General features: G+C 37.2%; 2 protein-coding genes across 3 annotated transcripts; both read right to left on the reverse strand.

The window, feature by feature from the left end:
- Positions 1-2,468: 2,468 nt before the first annotated feature.
- LOC114286316 (wee1-like protein kinase) lies at positions 2,469-7,524 on the reverse strand. Of its 2 annotated transcripts, none has more exons than XM_028229467.2 (10): positions 6,596-7,524; positions 6,279-6,336; positions 6,132-6,198; positions 5,313-5,573; positions 4,827-4,894; positions 4,612-4,721; positions 4,496-4,536; positions 4,242-4,387; positions 3,224-3,577; positions 2,469-2,854 (listed from the first exon to the last, which is right to left on the reverse strand). In XM_028229467.2, the coding sequence occupies exons 1-10, from the start codon at positions 6,811-6,813 to the stop codon at positions 2,756-2,758; spliced, it is 1,422 nt and encodes a 473-aa protein (XP_028085268.2). In that variant the 5' UTR covers positions 6,814-7,524; the 3' UTR covers positions 2,469-2,755. The 2 variants fall into 2 exon arrangements, with proteins under 2 accessions (XP_028085268.2, XP_028085270.2); XM_028229469.2 differs by having other exon boundaries at positions 2,469-2,947.
- Positions 7,525-8,826: 1,302 nt separating this feature from the next.
- LOC114286287 (uncharacterized) lies at positions 8,827-10,742 on the reverse strand. The gene is made up of 6 exons (XM_082904214.1): positions 10,595-10,742; positions 10,327-10,441; positions 10,004-10,173; positions 9,610-9,889; positions 9,255-9,424; positions 8,827-9,172 (listed from the first exon to the last, which is right to left on the reverse strand). Exons 1-6 carry the CDS (start codon positions 10,662-10,664, stop codon positions 9,015-9,017), a joined length of 963 nt encoding a protein of 320 aa, XP_082760340.1. The 5' UTR covers positions 10,665-10,742; the 3' UTR covers positions 8,827-9,014.
- Positions 10,743-25,160: the final 14,418 nt, after the last annotated feature.

The following is a 25,160-nucleotide window of genomic DNA, read 5'->3' on the forward strand; positions in this document are numbered from 1 at the left end:
GATAATATGCCTGCAATCTGTTACAATGTCACCAGATTATTATTTTTTTTTGGGTAACTTGTTGCCTTATATCTCCCTTTTAGTGAGATTTGTGTTCACAGTATAATTAATTTTTGGATGAATTACACTGACACCCTGATATTTATGTTTATTATAGTTTCTTTCTGACTTTTTAGAAATTACATCTTCCCCTGAGGTTTAAAGTTTCATTACAGATTCTCCCTCAGCAATTTAATTTTTTTAAATATCAATTTTACCCTAACTGAATAAATTATATTGACACCCCTCACATTTTAAAAATTACAATCCCCTCCCTAAAGTTTAAAGTAACATTACCAATTGCTCCATCGGTTAGTATTAGTTAGAAAAAAAAAATTCATTAAAAAAAAATTTTTGTTAGTAAAATTTTTAAATTTATATTTAGAAACCAACATAAACTCAGTTTTTGAATTTACATTTTTTTCTCAAATTTACAAATCGAGACAACTATTAATAAACTAAAAAAATTATCAAACAAATTTTTATGACAATTTTTAAAATTTTTGTAAATATAAATTGAAAACTAAAAATAAAATGGTTACTTAACAGGCTTCAGATAGTAAAAGTGTTGTAAAATTAACAAATAATTAAACAAATTACCAACGTAAAAAATGACTTGTCAAATACATACATATGACTGTTTCAATTTAATTTGTAAAAAATTATTTCTAACCACTCGAAAGATAAAAATTATATAAAAATAATTATTATTTTTATTTTTTATTTCTTAACCAGATTAAATTTTAATTTTTTTAAAAAAAATTCTAAATATCAAATCATACATAACTTGAGTATTATCTCTGCATATAGTGGTAACTTATTTAATTATTTGTTAATTTTACGATATTTTTATCTAAGACCTATTTGATAATCATTTCGTTTTCAGTTTTCAATTTATATTTATAAAAATTTTAAAAACAATCAAAAACTTATTTGATAATTTTTTTAATTTATAAATGGTTGTCTCAGTTTGTAAATTTGAGAGAAAAATGTATATTCAAAAAATGAGTTTACATTATTTTTAAACAAAGAATTTAAAAATTTTACTAATAAATTTTTTTTTCAATGAATTTTTTTTTTTTCCAACTAATACTAACTAAGGGAACAATTAGTAATGTTATTTTAAACCTTAAGAATGAGATTGTAATTTCTAAAATGTGAAAGGTGTCAATGTAATTTACCCAATGAGTGCAAAGTTGGTATTTAAAAAAATTAAATTGCTAAGAGAAAAATCTGTAATAAAATTTTAAACCTTAGAGAGGAGATGTAATTTTCAAAAGATGAAAAAAAAAACTGCAATAAATATAAACCTTATAAATGTCAGTGTAATTTACCCTTAATTTTTAAGAAAACTGTTCCAGACCTCCTTTTTTCCCACCCCCTTTACCTCCTCTCAACATGATTGGCCAATTTTTTTTTTTTTCTTCTTCTCCAATCACCACCCACCACATGCGTAGGGAGTGATAATTGGAGGGAGTACCTATCAGAACCCAATTTTTAAATACAGAGCACCTGCAAATTCAACACCAACTAATTACTTTGAATACATAAACTTTGGCTTCCTTTGAAAAGTGGTCAGCGTTTTGAGTTTTTAACTTTTTTTTTAATTTAAAGTTAAAAAATCTCGTTTAAATTGAACTTTTTAACTTTTATGAAAAAAATAAATAATTATTATAATTTAAATATGACATTTTATTTTATTATCTTTTAATCTATTTATCTTTTTGTAACTATTTTAACTTAATAACACCATGCCAAACCAAAGCTTTGAGAACTCTAGATTTTTACACTATTAATTCATGTTATATAGTCATGTCACAGTCAATCTAAGCGTATATCGTTCTACTTTTCTTATTCTCTAGCTTGACATGAACTTAACCATATAAGATTTTCAGTGGTGTGCCGAAACACCTGCCAAAGTCTGTCAAAAAAATAAACTGTAATGATGTGTCATTTGTTTGTGAGATTAAAAAAATAAAACAAAAAAAGAAAAGTAACTCATAGTAGACGAGAATTACATTTTGACAAAAATTAACCCAGTAACCTCTCAAATAAAAGTGTACAAGGATAGTCAACTAAATTAACTACGTTGATTATCTTATTTTTCATCCCTTTATTTAACATTTTCAATCTTTTTTATCTCTTATTACTCACTAATCATAGTCTCTCATATGCTTATATTATATCTGTCATTAGTATCCCCTCTTTAAGAGCGTCAAATTATGCTGACATCTCTTTTTAGGCAGCAGAAATTTTCAAACTATAATTTAAGGGTACAAAATAGTAACACTAGGAACTCAATCAGTGGAGACCTAGCTGCAAATTTTGTGGGTAAAAGAAAGAAGATGCAAAAGGAATTGCTTTTTCTTATTTGGTTAGAAAAAAAACATTGTTTATTTATTTTATTTTTTAAACTGACGTAAATGTAATTCAATGAAGGCAAGTGAAGAATAAAATAAATAAGACAACAGTTGACAGTACAGTGCAAGGGACTGTGTTACCAAATTCACAATAAAATACAACAATTCTCCAGTTTGCTATTTTCTTTTTAGGGCAAATTTTGATGCAAATACTGGAGAACTAATGTAACAAAATTGGGACATGCATAATCTTCTGCTGCATGCCCCTTTGTTCTTGTGGGTTAATTATAAAACCGAGCAACTAACCTCTATGCAGCATCAGGCCTGTGCCAAAATCAAAATGTAGGAGACTGGCATTACTTGGCTTTCACAATTCTTTGGCCCCTGTCGAAAATGGGATAGTCTACCAGTTCATTAGCAGAAGGTCGCCGAACTGGTTCTGGGTCCATCATGGCCTGATTGGATTGCCAAATCAACAGAAAATAACAATCATTCTAATGCAACTAGACGGTAAAGTCATTACTCTGAACAAATTTTCCAACAGAAACCTGCAACAGGATTTCATGACTATTAAGGTCAATTCAGGTTTCACTAAATAGATAGAAGCAACCTAAGGAAGAGATATTTGGGTGATTATGGATGTGCTTTATGTTTCTAATTTCGTAGTTACCACCCTCTCGTGTTGTGAGAGATTTATCTTAAGTTGTGACTTGGGTGTCGCTTCTTCTAAGGATTGTGTCTTGAGCATCATTGTAATATCTCATTTTTTCGATATAAAACTAACTGCTAAAAGCCAGTAATAAGAAGCAAACAATGTTCCGTACCTTTAGCAAGTTATGAAATTGCACTGAGTGGACAGGAAGGAGTGGCAATTTTCCGTCCCTAAGATTCAAGGAAAGAGGCCCTGATTCCGGCAATGCTGACCCCCTAATAAGCTCATAGATGGCAGCTCCCAGGGAGAAGATATCGACCTTGTCAAGATGATCATAGTTGTCATTCAGTATCTCTTGGGGCATATACCGTGCATCACCCTCTTCAATTGGCAGGCTCTTATCAAGGAGAGTTGCACACCCAAAATCACCTAGCTTGTAAACACCATTCTTGACATAAATATTTTCAGGCTTCACATCTAGGTGGGCTATTCCCCTCTCATGTATGAACTTCAATGCCTTGGCTATCTGCACAAATTTCAAACTAGTAATCATAATTGACAATCCATTGCAAGAATAAAAGGTCCGTAAAGTAAAACAAATGTTTGGAAATACTGAAAAGCACCTCTTGACAAGAGTACATTTGGCATGCTGCAGAGATAAAATTATTTTTTTCCTGTTTTGTTCCCAGTGGCATACTGGTGTATTCAGGCACAAAAAATTGGGTCTTATATTTCCATTTGTTATAGAAGTTCCCATTTTCATCTTTTGTTATTGAGACTGGATAATAAAGTTAACCCTATGATGTCAAATGATTTGAAGATCTATAAATTAGCAGGAAGCAAAACAGGAAAAACCAAATTTGTAAATATATTCAGATGAGGGCCAGGGAAAGGTCGCATCTCTATGCACACAGACATCTATTTAGTATTTACTGAAATGCATCCCATATTAGTATACCAGTATTACTGTATTAGGATCTCAATTGATTTTACTGCCTAATTCTTATGTCAATTTAAGAGGTGAAATGTATTATGCTTAAAAAAATTCTGCCAATTGGGGGGTCCAAAATCATCCTTGTAGATTTAGCATAGACATTTTGCTGGTTGGCTCATACATAGAAATGGATTTTCTCCATAACAGATGCACCATTTTTCCAGTTCAAAACTCAGACCCCAAGTAAAATACTAACCTGATGTAATATTTCCAGCACCTCTACCTCTGTAAATAATTTAGATCTTCTGATGGATAGGCTGTGATCACAGAGCTCCATCTGGATAAAGAGCTGCTCATTTTCAAACCAAGAAGAGTAGTATCCAACTAGGTTTTCATGGAATCCTGCAAAGACAAAAAGGCAAATTGAAGTAGAGGACAATGTTTAATGTTTGTGTGTAGAAAGAAAACAACACTCAGACAGGAAAATTAACAAAAGAATTATGTTCAAACCTAAAGCAGCCAAAGCTTGAACCTCCATCAAAGCTTTTCTCCTGCAAGAGTTGTTGCATGAGAAAGCCACTGAAACATATGGTATAGAATGAAAACCGAAAGCATGAAGAATGTACCTTTCCATGTCTTGATGTAACAACCTTGTGCTTTTTTTCACTGCATACAAGCAACCATCAATTCTCTTCAGGACCTTGAAAACATGGCTGAAGTTTCCATTACCAATTTGCTGGATACAAACAGATAAACCACTAATTATAAAAAGCCCATCAGCCTGAAAATGTAGATAAAATTGATTCAGCAATCCAATAATTTGCTGGAAATTGAAATGTACCTCAATTTCATGAAAATCTGTTCGGTAACGTGAAAGGCCATCTCCACCAATAGTTGTAGGAAAAATACCTGCATAGTGAAGCTCTATGAGGTTAAGACTATGAATTGATGAAATAAGGACTGACACAAATGACAAAACCATGCCAGAACCCTTCCTGAAAATTGTGTCAATGGAAAGCAATAGGAAAAGAAATGGGTCTATGACTTTGAACATGCTGCACTCCATTGTGATTGCAATGTTGGCAATGGCAGGCTATACTATCCTAGAAGCTGCATAGTAATATTTGATGCTAAGTCTAGCTTGCCTTCTATAAAGTGGCTTCCCAAAGCTAAAATGGCAGGCACTTTCTATCGTTTCAAAGTAGTGCAAAATTTTTATATTACGCATTTATTACTGCATTCAGGACAGTAATGGCTGTTTTGCAATGCTGTTTCAAGAAAAAGAGGTTTCCAAGATGCTGGAGAAAATTTTAAAAGAAGCTTATACCTGCACACTTTGATCTTCGATTGCTGAAAGGATCTATATCAATTTTGGACACATCTTTTATGCATGGATTCTTTATGCATGGAGGAGGCATAACTCGACAACGTAAAGCAACTGCTGACTGTGAAACATAACTATGAATCTTTTGAGATTCAGCTCCTACAGCTTTCTCTGTCATGATTTCATCTATTCCAAAAGCATCTTTGGGAAGTTCTACTGTTTGGTCATGGCAAGATAAGTTGGAACTGAAATCAGAGATACCATCTGAACCGCACGCGCGCACACACACACACAAAAGAGGAAAAAACTTAATCAGGACAATTAAAAATTAGACCAATCAACCAGATGTGAATATGTAGTAGATCATACTGTAATAGCTAATGCATACAGATGATAAGCTGCTGAGGTGAAAAGGAAGTTAAAAACCAGAGAAAGATAAGGAAATCAATAACAAAAGGTCTAGCAATAAATAATAATAAAAAAAAAAAAAACTAGTAAAAATGTCTACAATATTGTATTGTTTCTTATAAAAATTAAATAACAGAAAATGGCAAGAATTAACTTTTATTTATGAACACATTGCTCATTCTAAGGGGGAAGAACTAATTTAAGATAGGTCCACCGTCAACCCTCATCACATCCATAATATGATCAAGATCCACAAGCAATAAAATTACAATGTATTAAATCCAAGTCTTATTTTTTATTCAACTCATACACAGACAATAGCATTCTACGGATCAATACCAATTATGACATGAAATTGGAGTAGCACCCATGATACACGTTAAAGCTCAAGCACAACATAACAATTAACCTTACCCTGCCTTTGCCTTTTGCTTTTGACAGTTTTTAGTTTCTCTGGTGACTTGGGACAAGAAATATTTTCCTGCATAAAAAAAGGCGTGAGCAAATCAAACACAAAATCCAGCATTCAAATAACAATAATGGCACGGATTCAACGAATACCTTGTTGCAATCCAAATTGGAGATATATTGGCCATCCGGAGTGATATAGTCAGGAGTACTGCATGCACACAAAAAAACAAGTACATTCAAAACAAACCATTGCAAGAGATAGTTAATCAATTCGATTGAAAGTACATTAGGTCATTGAGATAACATAAAATCAAAAATCAACACAGAAAAATTGTTGCGTGTAGCATACGCACAAACATGTATTGTGTATAAAAAGTTAAAGGAGTATCAAATTGAGCAATCGGAATATCAGAACCCTAGGCTAGGGTTTGAAATCGGGATTGAAGAATAAAGGAATTGGGAGATACCAAAAGAAATCCTGACTGAGAATGAAATCTTTGTCATCTGCAATGGAATCGATGTCGATATTGAGGGGCGAAGACGATGGAAGTTGCGATTCAGAGGATTGTTGACGGAGAGGGAAGAAAGAGACTTGACCTAGCTGCTCAACAGTCAAGTGTCCAGCCAGTGACCCCTTCATTCTCTTCTTCTCTCTCCTGCTACTCCTCAGGATTTTCCTCTTCATCAATCTGCAACCTCCACCTCTCTCTCTCTCTCTCTCCCTCTCCTCTGTTATATATTGATATATATATATATATATATATATATGTATGTGATTTTTGGAATTTCAGAATGGAGGAAAGAGAAACAGAAAGAAAAGTGGAGGAGAAGAAAGTTCAAAATTGCGCGGGGGTTCGATTCGTGGGCAATTATTGAAGAGATCGGGCGTTATCCTGATTAAAATGCTTCGGTACTCTCTCGTCCTGTGGTGCACAGATGATTTTTGTGTTAAATCTGAACCGTGAACTGGAGGAAGATGGTGGATCTTTTCTCATTTGCTGTTTGATCTGATGGAAGGTACGGTTTGGATGATTACAAATTTAAACACTTGAGGTCATGTAGCGTACTGCGTAAGATTTCCTCCGACAATGGCAATAAAATGTTTTCGAGGTAATGGGCCTAAACGGTTCAAAAAAGAGAGAGAAGGTAATGGGCCTAAACGCCTAACAAATAAAAACATGGTACAGGAGTGCGAAAAGGAGAATTGGGCTATGGTCCATTGGCAATGGTTGACCCACCAAGCTTATTTCCCTTCTCTTTAATATCACATATTTAGAATTTTTATTCAAATAAAATTTTAAATGTGTAAATAAAATTTATTTTGACTTAATTCACACTCAACTTTAAATACAGCCTATATTGAAGCTGTAATATTATATATATATATATTTTGAATAAAAAATTCTGATTAGATAGAATTTTTCTCTTTCCACCACCTTTTACTTGAAGCAATTTTGATAAAATTTTGATGAAAGTAGGTTGGTTTTTTTATTATTTTAATTTGGGATTAGTGGTGTTTTGGGAAGTTGGTAAAAAGCTAACTTTTTGACTTTTTTAGTCTATTTTTTCTTTTTATGAGTAAAAAATATGATATATGATATGACCTAAAATGAGTAAAAAGCTAAAAACTGACCCCTTTTTTTTTTTTGTGGGGGTAGCATGTACCTTTTTTTTAGGGTCCCATATGAGTTTAATTTGATACTTAGGCCTCGTTTGGGAAGGCTCTGTTTTAGTCAAAAAGTTACTAAATTAGCCAATTAGCCAATTAGTTATACCAAAAAGTCAACAATTACGGCTTCTCTCTACTTTTTGCACAGCTTTTCGTAATTAGTCAAAAAGTCATCCCAAATATACAAGTTTTTTTTACTTATCTTTTTAGTCAATTAGCCAAAAAATTACTAAATTAGCATGTTCCCAAACGGGGCCTTAACATATAAAGGTTAGTACATATATTAAAAGGCGTTTTGGCAACCCAGTAAAATGTCAATTTTTTGGCTTTTTAATTTTTTTGAGTCACATTATTTCTTTATCTTTTTACATTAAAAATTTTAAAAAGCTACAAAAAAAAGTTAAAAAGATAGTTTTTTTACCATCTTCCCAAAACATTACTAATAAATAAAAAAATATAGGTAGCTTAGTAGAGTTTTTTAAATATAATTAGATAATAGAGTTGTATTATGAGTTTGTGAGTTTTGGAATTATGATTTGAGTATGAAAAATTTGTTTGATGAATGAGTTTTGAATTAAGTGGAAAGACATATATTTGATACAAAAACTTATAACTCATAACTCATAACTCATAACCAAATACTCAACTCAAAATTTTATTCAAAACTCATAAAAAGTTTAAAAAATTCTGATTTTTTTATTTAAATTATAAAAAATAACAGTGGCCAATTGTAAAAATAAAAAAAAAAAAAAAAAACACTGTGGAAACAAACTGGCCGGACGTCTGGGAGGACGACCAGTTAGTTTAAGTTTTCCCGCCTTTGGAAAGAGTTTTCAAAAATGGATGTGGAATTAATTTTTGAAAACTCTAAACAAATAACACACTCAAAATAAAGGGATGAAAATGTGTTTGGAGAGCTTCTCCAAACACAGCCATAGTATTCAAAATTTTAATCAAAATTTAAATGTACTGTGTAAATTTAAAATGAATATTGTGTGAGTCATACCTAAAATGAATTCCAATCACAAATTTACAATTTTGAATATTTATCAGTACTTAGTATTACTGTATTAAAATACATATATTTTGGTCACAATTTTCTTAACAGAACTCTCTAAAATTAGCTCAGGCTTAATTTAGCGGAGCTAGTTAGTGTAGGAGTTCATGTTAATTATAATTTACATACATTAAGAATAAATGAGAAGATCAATTCGTAATTAAGATGCTGTGGTCACTTCTCCAATCAAAGTAACATTTGCTTCGGCGATGCAAGTGTCGCCCACCAAGTAACCCTTCTTTGGGTCGTTGAGTTTAACAATTGACATGAACTTCTGTGCCCCCCAAGTCAAGCATGATGGTCCAAAATGATTCTCAACTTCAACAAAACAAAAACCAAACTCAAAATTAACTCTATAGAACATAAAAAAATTATTACATGGTGGATAATTTGATCTCACCTTTAAATTCAAAGTTATCTGATTTCGTTGGAGTTTGGCTTATGACACGAAGGAGGAATTTGACAAAGAGCTTAGTATCAGGTGGAAGAGTCGTTTCGTCCAAACATAGAAACATCGACATACTATTTCCCTTCCCTTCTCCATTTCCACGTGGATAAATCAGAATCTTCCTGTCCATAATGCATCAACATAATATTATTATGATAATCGTGATCATACAATTTCATAAATTTTTTTTTTTCAACGAATGACACCACATTCTTTATTTTCTTGCAACTTTTATGATAAATTTTTTTTTTTTAAACTTCTTTTTACTTCTGAATTTGAAAAGAGAAAGAAAGAGTTTCGTACATACCATTTATGATCTCGGACAATAAATGTCTCAGACTCATATCGATCAAGGTTTAAGGTTGAAAATGATTTAATGTTCCATATGTAACTATCAGTCACGATTTCTTTCACCATTGACAATTTCTCTCCTTTATGTGTTTGTTTGAGAATAAAAATGTCAATTCCAAACACGCAAGTGTCATTGACAAGGTACCCATTTGAAGAATCACTAAACACTTCAAGATCGATGAACTTTGGTACTCCCAATTCGGTTTGCATTGCATGGAAATGTCTTACTTTTCCGGCTGCATTATCACATTAATTAAATTATAAAATGAATCACAAAATAAACACACACAAAAATTGTACAACTAAAATATATATGAGGTCTATAATGAAGTAATTTGAGACATGTAAACCTGAGAGTGTATAATACTTGTCCCCAACTTGATCAAATACAAAAAAATTGACAATGGCTTTAACTTCCCAACCAGTAAGGAGAGAACTTGTATCCACCAATGTCAAAGATATGGAAACGTGGCCTTGCCCATCTCTATCCTTGTTCCCATTTGGGTAAATAGATAATTTCCTGCCAAAATTTGATGTTCCAAATTTGTCAAATTATTGATCAGAATTAAAAGATTTTAAAATTTTGTTTCATTAAAAAAAAAAAAAAAAATCTCAAAAGGGTGAATTAGGGAAGAAGAGTTGTATGAACATAAAAATATATATAGATAGATACCATTTGTAGTCACCAGCTTCAAACTTGTCTGAACTGTATTTCCCTATCGAAGCTTTGGAAAGCGATGAAAATGACTGAATTTTGAAGGAGTAGTGTGACGGTGGAGCATCTCTTTCTGAAAGTAAAACATCAAACCAAAATGAACCCAAATCAACATTTACTTCAACATGTCAATATAAAATAAAATCGATCTTATTCACTTTATTTTTTCCAATACTCTCAAATAAGTAAAAAAAAAAAAATTTGTGAGTGCATGAGAAAGAGAGACCTTCGAAGAAGACATGGGACTGAGGTCCTCTAAACCTTAAACCCATCTCAATGATCAGAAGCAGAAGCATAAAAACAGAAAAAGTTGGGAGACACAATAAATAGGGAAACCAAACCCACGTCTGTGAACAAAGTACCAACTTTTGGGGGAAATAAAGTTCTCATAATTGAAGTGAAACTGCAAAAGGAAGGGATCAACCCCCCTTGCACTTATTCCTTGTCGTTATTCTGTTTTGTTACTTCCTTTCCTAGTTGTATATACTCTTTTCACTTATGTTAAAAAAACACACAAATAGATTATAGAACTAAATACAAAATATATACAAACTGATAAAATTTTGCAAAATTTATAGATGGTATACGTCTGGAAAATCTTATATATCCAATTCTGTAATTCTTCTATTTGTTTTTAGGCTTATTCATATTTCTTATAGCCTTAGTTGGTCCAAGTAAGGTGGAGACTTCTCTCACTCATTCTCATGTAAAATAAAACGTTTATTTTTATTTGTTAAAATAGTAGGGGTTGTTTGGGATGACCTAAATAAATGTACTTTTTGTCTTTTTACGAAAAGATGTATAGAAAAGTAGAGAGATGATGTAATGGAAAAAGGATAAAAAGATAAAAAGATTGATTATTTTGTGTATGCTAAACTTGGCCTAAATTCATTCCAATTTTTTGAAGTGAGAACTGTGCAATTGAACATAATTTCCTCTTGAATCGGAGTGCACAGCTCACTTTCATAAGAAGATATGTCCTCACACAATATGAATTTTAACAAAAATGGAACCTTTATAATTTTTTGGCTGGGAAGTTTAAAAAAAGGAAATCAACTAACAACTTGCTTTGTTTGAGTCAATTCAAGAGGCAGTTCTGTAACGACTCCATCACGTATAATGATTAGCATTTGATTAATTAAAAGGATTTAAAATTTAATCGCCGAGTATTATAATTTAATTTGGGATTTATGAGAATTGTGGGATCTGACTCGTAGATGATTCTATTAAAGATTTAGTTTGGAATTAGAAATTAAGGGTCCGAATGACTTAAGGAAGTGAAGTTAAGAAGTTGAATCAATTTAACCTTAGTTACAGACCCATTTGGGAGTTTAATTAGATATTCGATTCAGTTAGTAAAATTGAGATTTAATTAATTGGGTCCGAATTGGAATTAATTTAGTTATACGAATTCGGAATTAAGATTATTATGAATTAAATTTGTTTATCAAGTGTTCAATTGATTATGTAATTTATTGATGAAGATTTTAGGTTTGATCTAAAATTGAAAGCCTTAATGATGTGAGAAACCAAGATTGAGAATGAAAATAAGTTTAATTTAATATTTGGAGTCTTTTGAGAGTTTGATTAAAAAGCTAATTCAGAATGATAAAATTTAAATATAATTAATTGGGCTCTAAAAGAAGTCAATTAGACTAATTAAATTAAATGAGATTTGTACTTAGTCATGATTAGTTGGGTTGGGATTTTAGACAACAAATTAAATTAAGAGATGGTTAATTAAGTTAATTATAATTAAAGTTTGATCTCAATTAAGTATTCTAAAGCAAGATTAACTAGTTAAGAAAATAATAAATACACCACCACATGGATTTATGTTATGAAGCCAAGTGTCCCACTAAATTAATAAATACAATAATAAAATAAAAGATGAAGATTGGAGTCATAGGAGCTTTGTTTCTGCGGGAGACAAATTAGAAGGAGAGAGTGCACGACTGAGAGACCAAGAAGAAGAAGAGAAGGGGAAGGAGAAGAGCAATGGTAGAGGGCCCAAATTTTGTGGCTCAAATGTGATTTAAATGGCTAAAACGACGTCGTTTTGAGTACAAAACAACATCAAAATGGTCAAAACGACGTCGTTTTGGCCATTTGAGCCACATTTGAGCCACAGAATTAGGGCCCCCAAACATTTTTCGGAAGGAGAAAGGCTTGTGGGTTATCAAAACTCAAACTAAAAAAATTATGGAAAACTCATCATGAGGTAAGGGATTCCATCCTTTTTGGTATTGTTTACTTAATTTAGACAAAAATTGATTCAAGATGAGTTTTGAGGGAATTAAAAATAAAGATTTGTAGATCAATTATAAATTGTTAAAATTTGGGTTTGCATGTAAAATCAAGTTAGGACAAAGAATGTGAATTATGATTTCTTATATTTGTTTAATTTGGATTCAATTTCACATAAATAGGAGGAGTTAGCAAGATGATGAATGAATGAAGTTATGTTCAATTTACGGAAATTAATTTAGAAATTAACTATTTTGGGTTTGATTTTGGAACATCATGCATGAATTGAGTCTAATTTCTACATGCATGGGCAAATCCTACAAGTCCTAGTACTCTAAAATGTACATGCATAATAGATTTCTTAAAATTGATTTCATGTTTTGATGAAATAAAAGCTAAGCTTTGGAAAATTATGAGTTTATGGAAAATTAAACATTGATTTAATTTTGAATATGCAAAATTAGGAGAGTTAAGTTAGAAATTAATTATCTTTGGCTTGATTTTGTAGAATCATCCTATAATGCTTGAGATTTGAGATTAATTCATGGAATTTGGATGAAATTGGGTTTTAAACATAAAATGAGTTACATGCATCATGAATTAAGAAAACTATGAAATTAGTCTCATGGATTTTGTAAGAAATAAGGTTTTAAGTAAGAAATTAAGTAGACTTATAGTCGTGGAAATTAATTTGGAAGATTAATTGTTTTTAATTTGATTTTGTAGCATTTTCTTGTGATACATGAGTTATTAAGGGAATTGAGCCATTCAAGTTCATATTTTGAAGAGGCAAAGGAAATGTTTTAAGAAAATCAAGTTTATGAAAATTTGGAATCAATCCTAAAGTTTTGATTTTATAATTAGATTTTTATTTAATCCATGCATGTGATGTAATTTAAGAATTCTATTCAATTTAGATACATTTTAGAACACCCATGATTATAAATTAAGTTTTTGGTAAAAAATTGAATTAAGTTGAATTTCTAATAAATTGATTTGTGTGATTCATAGTTAAGTTGATTTTGTTACTAATAATAAAATTGGATTTATTTGTACCACATACATCATGGAATTTCAAGAGGCTGGGAAGTCTAAATTTTATTTTAGAATTGTGGGCTGATGTAAAACAAGATGAGTTAAAACTAAATTTGGACAATTGAAGCATGATTTTGAATGAATGATTTCTAATTGAAAGTGTTTACTAAATGTGGGGATATATTTTCTGAGTACCAACACGTGGCATGGTGACGCCGACGTGTCACCCGACGTGCCACGTGTCGTGGTAGTTATGCCGAGGTTATCATGGATAGGCCGAGGCTGACTCCGAGGATATCGGAATCTGAGATAAGCGGATAATGGACAAGAGTCCTAGAATGAAGAGGGAACTCAACTTGGATATGGACAAGAGTCCTAGAGAAAAGAGAAGACTTCTGCTAAGATAAGGATAAAGCTCTTAGGGAGTTTATCTTTATCTCTTGAAGAATCCAAAGTAAGTACTAAATTGGAGTCCATAGAAGTCAGGCTTCTAGTAGGACTTGGATTGAGTAAACTATAAAAGAGAGGCATCCCCGTGGGTCTAAGGTATACAGTTTTATACTCAAGCTTGTGAGTTTAGCACTTGATTATCTTTGAGAGATATATTGACTTGATCGTCGGAGTGTCCCCGAGTGGAAGAGCCACTGCCGGAGCCTTTTCTTTTTGTTACAGGTCTGTTGAAGCCATCTATTCTGCCGATGCTCTCCAGCTGATTACTAGGCGGGCAGTGTGGTCAGAAAATTACCCACACAATTTGGCGCCGTCTGTGGGAATCTTAGAAGAATAGATGGCCAGTGATGGATAGAGGGAAAACATTGGGGGCGACACTCCTGCTAGGAGTGGCAGACCAATTGATCTTGACGTTGAAGGAGACAACCACAGTGCAGAAAATCATGACCAGGGTCACGGAGAGAAAGACGTCGGCCAGGAGGGCGGTACTTCAAACCGAACAGACCAAAGCAAGTATTATAACGAAGATAACCTTCAGGTATGGAGGGATAGGTGCCTATGGAGAGATAAAGAAGTAAAAGACTTGGTAAACAAGTTGGCAGACCTACAGTCAGTGGTCAACTTTATGATGCAAAACAATGTTATGCAGCCACCATACCCGCTGCAAGATACGCCGATGCCGGCAATTAACACCCAGAATGGAGGAAGGAAAGCAATCCCCGAAGCCCCTCAGCACACCAGGAGTGGAAGGCACTCACATCGACCTTCCAGGGAAGTCGGACGAGAGGAGCCGAGACAAGAAGAGTCCCGAAGGACGCATCGAATGAAGGATCCAGGGCATAAAGAACATCGGCATGTTCAAGGGCAGGCACTCTGCTTTGACACAACCCATGGAGAAAGATCGAAACGGGCCCACCACAAGGCCGAAAGTAGTGTGCCAAAAAGATTGAAGTCCAGAGATAGCCGAGCTCCAAGTAGGAGTAAGGAAGACTTGAGGGATTACCTCAAAAGGAGGCAACAGAATGTGGAAGCCGAGGTGACATCCCCAGTTAAGCCGAGAACACCATTCTCGGTGGAACTGGATAAATTTGAAGCACCAAAGAGATTCAGTATGCCAAGGTTCCAAATTTATGATGGTAAGTCAGATCCCAACTTTCATGTTGGACTATACCTGAACTCAATGGCATTATACAGTGGGAACAAGCCGTTGCTCTGCAAAGTATTTCCCTCATCCTTTGGAGAAATTGCATCTGATTGGTTCCATAAACTACCGAAGGGAAGCGTAAAGACATGGGAAGGCCTGGCCGAGATGTTTGTGGCCAGGTTTGTAATGAACAAATTACAGCCCTTTGAGGGTCGACGCCCTGATGGCTTTAAGAATCACCAAGGAAGAAGGCCTTAGGGCCTACGCGAAGAGGTACTACGAGGTGTTCAATCGAATACCCGAATGCAACCAAGAAGTGGCGGTCGTGTCTTTCAAGAACGGCCTGAAAGATGACTGCCCACTACGGAAGTCTTTGGCAAAAACATTGCCAAAAAGCATGGAGGAACTCATGGCGAGAATCGAGAAGTACGCCAGAGCCGAGGAAGATACGTCGGGAAACAAAGAGACGAAGCAGGAGAAGGGAAACGGCTCGCCAAAGCGAGGCCGAGGTACCAACGGGCCGACCAAACAAGAAACATAATTGAAGGGTAAACAGGCAGTGACGACGGTGTTCCGAATCCCTATCCATAAAGTCCTGGACCAAATACGAAATCAACCCTATTTCAGGGCACCGGCAAGAGCACCAGGGGAATTTATGGGAAGAAACGTTGGTAGGCGCTGCGCTTACCATAATGAAGAAGGACACCCAACTCAGGGTTGCAGAGCCTTAAAAGCACACTTAGAAGACCTAGTAAGGCAAGGCCATCTGAGGGACCTTGTTGATGAGGCCAGGACAAGAGAAGAACAGGCAAGATTGCCTCAAGCACCAGCAGCACCGCCTCTCCCAGCACAGCAACCACAGGCAGGAGGACCACGGGTGGTTAATGTAATCCACTCAAAGGTGAACGAGCGACATTCAGGGAGAAACCCAAAAAGTAAAACACCTGCAGCACGTGAACCAGGTCGGATACAAAAGACCTCGGCCTGAAGAATGCCAAGGACCGATGATAACTTTCACTGAAGCCGCCTGGAGTTGGTCCAGCATCCGCATAATGATGCCTTGGTAGTATCCCTCCAGGTTAGGGAATGCCAAGTGAAACGCATCCTGATAGATCAAGACAGCTCTTGTGACATCATGTACGTCAGATGTTACAAGGAGCTGGGCCTTCACCCTGACGACTTGGAACAATCCAGCAACCCTATGGTCGGCTTCAATGGAACGCCGACATGGCCACTAGGCGCAGCAAGCGTGGAAGCACAAGCTGGTACTAAAAAGATCAAGACAGAATTTATGGTGATTGACACACCCTCGCCATATAACATCATCTTTGGAAGACCATAGTTGCATGCAATGGGGGCAGTTCCCTCAACACTGCATCAACTACTACGGTTCCCAACAGAGCATGGGACTGAAGAAGTCAGAGGAGATCAACTGCAGGCAAAAACTTGCTCCATGGCAGCAATGAAGACTACTTGCAGCATTCGAAAGCCAAAAGAGGCAGAGATTGAAGACGAGGACATGGAGGTCCTAGAAGATGTCGGCAAGGAGCCAACCGAAAAGAGTGATGAGACACTAAAGAAAATCCTTGTCCAGGAGGGCGACGAAGAACGCTTCTTTCTTCTCGGCTCAGGCTTAGCCGAAGAAGAGGAAAGAGAACTGGAAGATTTTTTGAGAGCCAACATTGAGGTGCTCGCCTGGACACCTTACGAGATACCTGGAATTGACCCCGAGGTCACTTGCCACAGACTGAATGTCGACAGGTCGGCAAAACCTGTGATTCAACGAGCCAGAAGACTGACGTTGATGCACGTCGAAGCAGTAGAAGAAGAAGTAGACAAACTTCTGGAGGCCAGGGCCATCTGAGAAGTTCACTACCCGACATGGCTGTCCAACACAGTAGTAGTGAAAAAGAAGAACGGCAAATGGAGGGTCTGTGTAGACTTTACCAGCCTCAACAAAGCCTGCCCCAAAGACAGCTTTCCTCTGCCCAAGATTGACCAGCTAGTAGATGCAACTTCAGGGCACGAAAGGATGAGTTTTTTGGATGCATACAGAGGGTACCACCAGATTGCCATGTACCCTCCAGACGAGGAGAAGACCGCGTTCATCACCCCTAAAGGCTTGTACTGTTACAAGATAATGCCTTTTGGGTTGAAAAACGCAGGAGCAATTTACCAAAGGTTAGTAACAAAGATGTTCAAGCACCTGATTGGCAAAACGGTAGAAGTCTACATCGATGACATGGTCATGAAGACCAAGGAATCTAAGGGTCATCTTGCCGACCTAAAAGAAGTCTTTGATATACTTAAAACATACTGGCTCCGACTCAACGCATCAAAGTGCGCGTTTGGAGTTGGATCAGGTAAATTTTTAGGGTATCTGGTAACAAGAAAGGGCATTGAGGCCAGTCTAGACCAAATCAAGGCCATCCTAGAGCTGAAGAGCCCAACATCGGCAAAGCAGGTTCAGATGCTTACTGGAAGGGCCGCAGCCCTAAACAGGTTCATCAGCAGAAGCTTAGATAAATGCAGACCCTTCTTCAACTTGGTGAAAAAAGCCACAGACTTTTTGTGGATAGAAGAATGCGAAGCCGCTTTAACCGACCTAAAGAAGTACTTGACCACAACTCCGGTTCTTTCCAATCCAGAACCAGGGGAAGAACTGTTTTTGTACTTGGCAGTTTCAGAACACGCAGTAAGTACAGTACTAATCCGAGAAGAAAAAGGGGAGCAAAAGGCTGCTTATTATGTTAGTAAAACCTTGGCCGATGCAGAAACAAGGTATCTACCACTGGAGAAATTAATGCTAGCCTTAGTAATGGCTTCAAAGAAGTTGAACCATTACTTTCAGGCGCACAAAATTGTGGTCCTAACAGAGCACCCACTGAAGTCCTTGTCGTAACAAGGAGACTTAACAGGAAGGATAGCAAGATGGGCAGTAGCCCTGGGCCAGTATGACCTGGAGTTCAGGCCAAGAACAGTAATTAAAGGCCAAGTTTTGGCCGACTTCATGGCAGAATTCACACCCGAAACCATCGAACATCGGGCTCCGTTGAGCCAGGATGAGCATTGTCCCAGCAAGCAAAAAGAATCCCAGCCTAGGGCAAAAGAACAAAGAAAGAAAAAACTCAGACCCTGCAACATCTACATCGGCGATTCATTCAGATTGTTCGTCGATGGAAGTTCGAACCGACAAGGAGCGGGGGCAGGAGTACTGCTGATATCTCCAGATGGAGAAATAATAGAACCGTCCATCCGTTTGGGGTTCAAGGCCTCAAACAATGAAGCGGAATACGAAACATTAATTGCAGGGCTAAAACTGGCAGCAGCAGTAGAAGCAGATGAGGTAATAGTTTTTTGTGATTTACAACTTATTGTTAACCAGTCCACAGGTGAATTTACAGCCAGGGACGAAAGGATGTCGGCATATGCAAAAGAGGTCATTAGATTGGCAGCCCTATTTCAAAACTGTCGACTACTCCAAGTTAGCCGAGATGACAACACCCACGCCGACGCGTTGGCAAACCTGGCAAGTTCAATGCAGACTGGAAAAACAAGGACAATTATGATCGACTATATGTCGGGCCCGAGCATAGAACCAAAGAGCACAGAACAGGAAGCAATGCGTGTGGACATGGGGCCAAGCTGGATGGATGCAATTGTTGCATTCCTGAAAGAAGGAAAGCTGCCAGAAGATCGTAAAGAAGCACACAAAGTCAGACTGAAATCGGCAAGCTTCTGTCTGACAGAAGATGGACACCTCTACAGAAGGTCCTTCACTGGACCACTTTTAAGGTGCGTACACCCTTTGCAGGTTGAAGATTTCCTGTATGAAATTCATGAAGGAATTTGTGGAAGCCATGCTGGGGGCAGATCATTAGCCCACAAGGCCATTACCCAGGGGTATTGGTGGCCCTACATGCAGAAGGATGCTGAAGCCTACATAAAGAAGTGTGAACAATGCCAAAAGTTTGCACCTTTGATACATCAGCCAGCTGCTGACCTAAACCCAGTATCCAGCCCTTGGCCGTTTGTCCAATGGGGCATGGATCTGGTTAGGAAACTTCCCCAGGCAACTGGGCAGAGAAAATACTTGCTGGTGGCAGTAGATTACTTTACAAAGTGGATAGAGGCAGAACCTCTTGCCAAAATCCGAGATGTGGATGTCATGAACTTTATATGGAGAAACATCATCACCAGATTTGGGATTCCAAGAGCAATAGTTGCCGACAACGGAACACAGTTTGACAGCAAACTCATTAAGAACTTTTGTGCGAAATTCAAGATCAAGAATTACTTTTTAACACCAAGTTTTCCCCAAAGTAATGGGCAAGCAGAAGCATCCAACAAAGTAATTTTGGATGGAATAAAGAAGAGGTTGCAGGCAGCAAAAGGAAAGTGGGTAGACGAGTTGCCCAACGTACTTTGGGTATATCGGACTACGCCGAGAAGATCAACAGGGGAATCCCCCTTTGCCATGGCTTATGGCACAGAAGCAGTCATCTCATTAGAGATCGGCATCCCAGGGATCAGAGCCCAGGGAGTAGAGAATGGCACCAATGATATAATCTTAGCCCGAGATCTGGATCTTTTGGAAGAACGAAGAGAGAAAACTGCATTTCAGCTCGCAGTGTACCAACAACAGCTTGCTAGAACTTACAACAAGAAGGTCAATCCAAGAGATTTTCAAGTCGGCGACCTAGTCCTAAGAAAAGTCATCGGCAATAAGAAAGATCCCAGAGAGGGCAAGCTTGGCCCAAACTGGGAAGGACCCTACAGAATTACTTCGGTATTAGGCAATGGAGCTTATCGGCTTGAAGATAACGAGGGCAAAGCACTGCCAAGACCTTGGAACACTTGTAATTTGAAATTCTTATATCATTAGATGTGCAGAATTTTTGGCCGATGTCATCAATAAAATCTTTTCCCGATTTCTTTAAAACACATACGATTGGTATTTTTGAGACATGAATAATGAGAACCCAAGTAGAACTCAGGTTCACATTGGGGGCAGAGAGAAGACAGAGATACTTAATTCACTTGTTGAAATTTGTAGCAATTTACAAGTTGGAATTAAGCTGATTCCTTATTTTCACTTGTTGAAATTTGTAGCAATTTACAAGTTGGAATTAAGCTGATTCCTTATCTTCACTTGTTGAAATTTGTAGCAATTTACAAGTCGAAGTTAAGCCGAGATTATTCCTTAATTCACTTGTTGAAATTTGTAGCAATTTACAAGTTGGAATTAAGCTGATTCCTTAATTCACTTGTTAAAATTTGTAGCAATTTACAAGTCGAAGTTAAGCCGAGATTATTCCTTAATTCACTTGTTGAAATTTGTAGCAATTTACAAGTTGGAATTAAGCTGATTCCTTAATTCACTTGTTGAAATTTGTAGCAATTTACAAGTTGGAATTAAGCTGATTCCTTATCTTCACTTGTTGAAATTTGTAGCAATTTACAAGTCGAAGTTAAGCCGAGATTATTCCTTAATTCACTTGTTGAAATTTGTAGCAATTTACAAGTTGGAATTAAGCTGATTCCTTATCTTCACTTGTTGAAATTTGTAGCAATTTACAAGTCGAAGTTAAGCCAAGATTATTCCTTAATTCACTTGTTGAAATTTGTAGCAATTTACAAGTTGGAATTAAGCTGATTCCTTATCTTCACTTGTTGAAATTTGTAGCAATTTACAAGTTGAAATTAAGCCGAGATTACTGTTTCTCTTCACTTGTTGAAATTTATAGCAATTTACAAGTCGAAGTGAAACCGAGGTTATAGTTTGCACACTTATAGCAATCTACAGGTTGGTCTAACCAAAGAAGATGCTTAACACTTGTTGAAATTTGTAGCAATTTACAAGATAACGTTAAGCTGACATGTGATCATCTGTTGAAATTTGCAGCAATTTACAGGTTGAGGTAAAAGCTAAGTATATTGTTTAAACACTTGTTGAAATTTGTAGCAATTTACAAGTAGATCATTGTCATAACTTAAGAAAAATTTACAGTATATGTTAACACTTACTGAAATTTGTAGCAATTTACAAGTAGGTTAGACCGAGATCACTGTTTGCAAAGTACTTGTTGAAATTACTTGTTGAAAGTACTTGTTGAAACTTAAGAAAAAGTTTGCAAAGTTGACATTGAATAGTATATGTTTTACACTTGTTGAAACTTATGAAAAGATTGCAGGTCAGTATCTTGCTGAAATAAAGCTTGTAGTTATTACACCCGAGATATGTAACCCCGAGAAGATTGGACAAGGAAGGAAAGAAGTATGTAAATCATGCAAAATATTCTAAGTATAGAAACCACGCAGAAGCAATCAAAGAAAAGACAAAGATTCAAGCGTTAAGAAAAGGAAAGCTGAGTTAACATTTACAAAATTGAGAGGCACGTCAGCCACGCAAAAGCTTACATTGTTCAGAAAAAGATAAAGGAAAAAAGAAAATACAAGTAAGCAAAAGAAGAACATAAAGCTAAGGGTCTTCTCCTCTAGATTGTTGGATTTGGAGATCAGATACAACCTCGGCCTCCTTCTCTGCCGCTATTTCGGCGTCAATTTCCTGAAGAGTTTGTTCGACAGTCTTAACCTCAGAAGGGATGTCGGCTGGAACAGTGTCAAGAACAGCTTCAGGGATAACCTCATCACCTTCTTCATCTTGAGTCAAGTCAAGGACTTGCTCATTCTGAGGAGGGGACTTAGCCTCATCAGCATCCTTTGGTTTTCTGACCAAAGCCTCATCCTCTTCCTCATCGGCATCCTCAGACTCAGATTCAGATTCTCCTCCAGGTTGACTTGATGGAGGAGGAAGGGGGAACGGCAGAGGAATAGCATCGGCTTTGCGCAGTGGCGAGTCATCAGGAATGTTTAGTTTTTTGGCAAGGGCCATCCAACCAAGGGAGAAGCCTCTGTTGCATGCCTGCCTGACTTGAAGTTTATACTCTTCAGTAACGTCGGCCATATCCTAGGCGTAGGCCTTTTCGTCGGCCGCCTTGATTTCGGCATCTTTAGTAGATAGAGCATCTTGAAGTTCCTTTTCCGCTTGGGCCTTTTTGTCCTCGACCTCTTTCTTCTCAGCTTCGGCGACCTTCTTAATTGCCTCGGCAGACTCGGCCTTTTCTTCGGCTAGGGTTTGGGCTTTGGTGGCAACCTCAGCCTGGTCTTCCAGTTTTTTCATTTTTAATTGAAGAGTTTTGCTCTCCTTTTTAAGAGCAGAAACCTCCCTCTTCATGTCGGCCAACCTCTCCCTTGTTTCAAAAGCTTGCATGGAGATGGAGTGGGCATGTTGGATGGCCTGAAAGAACACAAGGCACAAATTGTTACAAAATTTTACAAATTAAGAGAGAAAATGGATTTCAACACAAAGGCACTTACTTGGACAGAGTGTTGCAGCATAAAGGCGTAGTTCTCATACTCACTCATCTTGGCATTTCGCTCAAGATCTCCTGGGAGGAGTAGAGCAGTACTTAGGGCCACGCCGACATTTATGTCATCAGCACTGTCGCTGGCTAGGATTGGCTTATCTTCTAGAGTAATCTCTGGTCTCCAAGGGACTTTTGGTATTCTGGAACCCGAGGTCGTCGTAGATGATGACCTCGGCTTCTTTGATTGGGTGGATTCTGATGGCTGGGCCTTAGCAGACCTTTTTGCAGAAGTAGAAGCAGCTTTTTTACTCTCAGCCAATTGTGAGTTGGGCAGAGCATCCTCAGCCTCAATCTCAGTGGCTTTGGCCTTGGGCTGAGCCTTTTTAACTCTCTTCAGCTTTGGTGGGGGCATGGTTTGCGTCGGTTGAGCGTCAACATCCGTGGGAAGGTCAGCTAGGAGATCTTGGGCAACAGGCTTCGGGCGACCCATCTCAGCAATTTTGACAAGTCGTCGCCGACGTTTTCTTTCTGGTATTGGGATTACGTATGGGGCTGAAGTTGATGGTTGGTCGGCTGGATCAGAGGTTGACCCTTGGTCAGCCCGAGATGTTGATGCTATTTGTAGAGTGGTAGCAGAGGGAGGAGATAGGCTCTTCTTCTTTCTTTTTGGGACGTCGGGCAGTGTAGATTTGTATATCGGAATAAAGTTCAGAAGGAGAGGTGCTTTCCTTTTGTGGACAGGCAAGTCCAGGAGCTTTTTGAGATCCTTGCTAGGAACGTAAGATTGGCGAAAGTTTTTTGCTGGCTTGCGAACGTCTGCAAGAAGAAACAGACATTAGAAACATATAAAATATTGAAGACTTGAAAAGGAACAACTAAGTAAATAACACTGGGCTCTTACCCTTGCCCTCTTTAACCGTTCGAGGAAGAGGGTATAGATGGACATCTTCGTCTGAGGCAAATTCCCAATTTTTAGAGACAATGAAATAGTCATCTCAGCCCCCTTGTTGGAGTCTGGAAGGTCGGCTACGATTTTGAATTCAGTGGACCTCGGCTTGAGGTAGTAGACGTAACCTTTTTCCTTTAGGTTAAGGGGGCACATGGTGTAACAATATTGTATGTCGGTTAGAGTGATTCTAATGTTTTGTTGTCTGGCTAAGGTGATAATACCAAAAATCACTCGATAAGAGTTTATGGCAAGTTGCATAGGGTTCAACCTATAATAACACAGAATCTCGCAAAAAAGAACGTTAAGTGCAAGCCGAAGTCCACACTCAGTAAAGGCTACAATAGGGAGAGGCATGGTGTTTTCGGTAGGCATGATAGAGTCATTATCTTCAGCCAGCCTCAGATGGACATCGGCAGGAATTGAGAACTCCCGCCTGAAGTACTCAAGTTTGGTCGGGGTATCTACCCTATGTCTCCACATACCCATAACGTCGGCCTAAAATCAGAGGGCTAGGTCTCAGAAAGAAGGTATTGTTAAAGGGTTATTGGAACCTCGACAGAAACCTAGGAGAGTATTGGTACGGCTTGTTTCAGTTTTCCCTAAATTAAAAGTTCTACAAACAAATCCCAAGCCTAAGAACTATGAAGATGAAGATCAAAGGCACAGATCTGGAAAGGAAAAATAGAAAACAAGAAACAAAGAATGACGTTTCAGAATCAAAGAACAGAGGTATGGTTCTCAGAAACAAAAGAAACACAGAAATAAAAGGTCAAGAACAGTGGCAAGAAAAGTATTAAAACAGTGCAAGTGTTCAAGATATGAGTAAAATCATGGAATAGATGCATCCAGATGAATAGTTCAGCAAATCAAAGGTTTAAACAGTGCAATAATGGCAGTAAGTAAACGAAAGCACATAAAAGAAATTGGGAATAAGAGGAATAGAGGCTTACCAGAACGAATGAAGCCGGAATAGAAGTCGCCGAGGTAAGGCAACGGTTGCAGACAAGACGGGACGACGAAAGCTTCGCTGGAACGAAAGAATGAAGACGGTTGCAGAGCTTGGAGCTAGAGCAATGGCGGGCTTGAGAAAGTTTAGAGAGAGAGAGAGAGCCAGAAAATCGAATGCAAAAGTAAAGAAATGAAGATGGAAAGAAAAGTTTTATCAAAAACTTGAAACGGCGGCAAAACAGGGCATTTATTGTGCCTGGAGGAACGTATGCGTCAGATGGCGCAGACAGGTGAAAGACGGCTTACAAGCGTGTCTCTGACACGGGCCAATGAAGATAGAACACGTAAGGGGAATGGTTGTGAAGAGGTGCATGACAGCTCATGCGCGTGGGGAAGTTCGTTTGAGTTCCTATTCTCTGATAAAGATATGTCGGCCTAAAATGAATGATCTCGGCCGAAGAGTTCTTACGCCGAGGTACTGGAAGAAAATACAGATATAGGTTCCATCACCTCAGAATACCGAGGTAATAGAACCTAGGGGGCAGTTGTGGAGATATATTTTCTGAGTACCAACACGTGGCATGGTGACACCGACGTGTCAGCCGACGTGCCACGTGTCGTGGTAGTTATGCCGAGGTTATCATGGATA

Source organism: Camellia sinensis, chromosome 14 (assembly GCF_055761805.1).
Source record: "Camellia sinensis isolate YWXY chromosome 14, ASM5576180v1, whole genome shotgun sequence".
In the NCBI taxonomy this organism is placed as follows: Eukaryota; Viridiplantae; Streptophyta; class Magnoliopsida; order Ericales; family Theaceae; genus Camellia; species Camellia sinensis.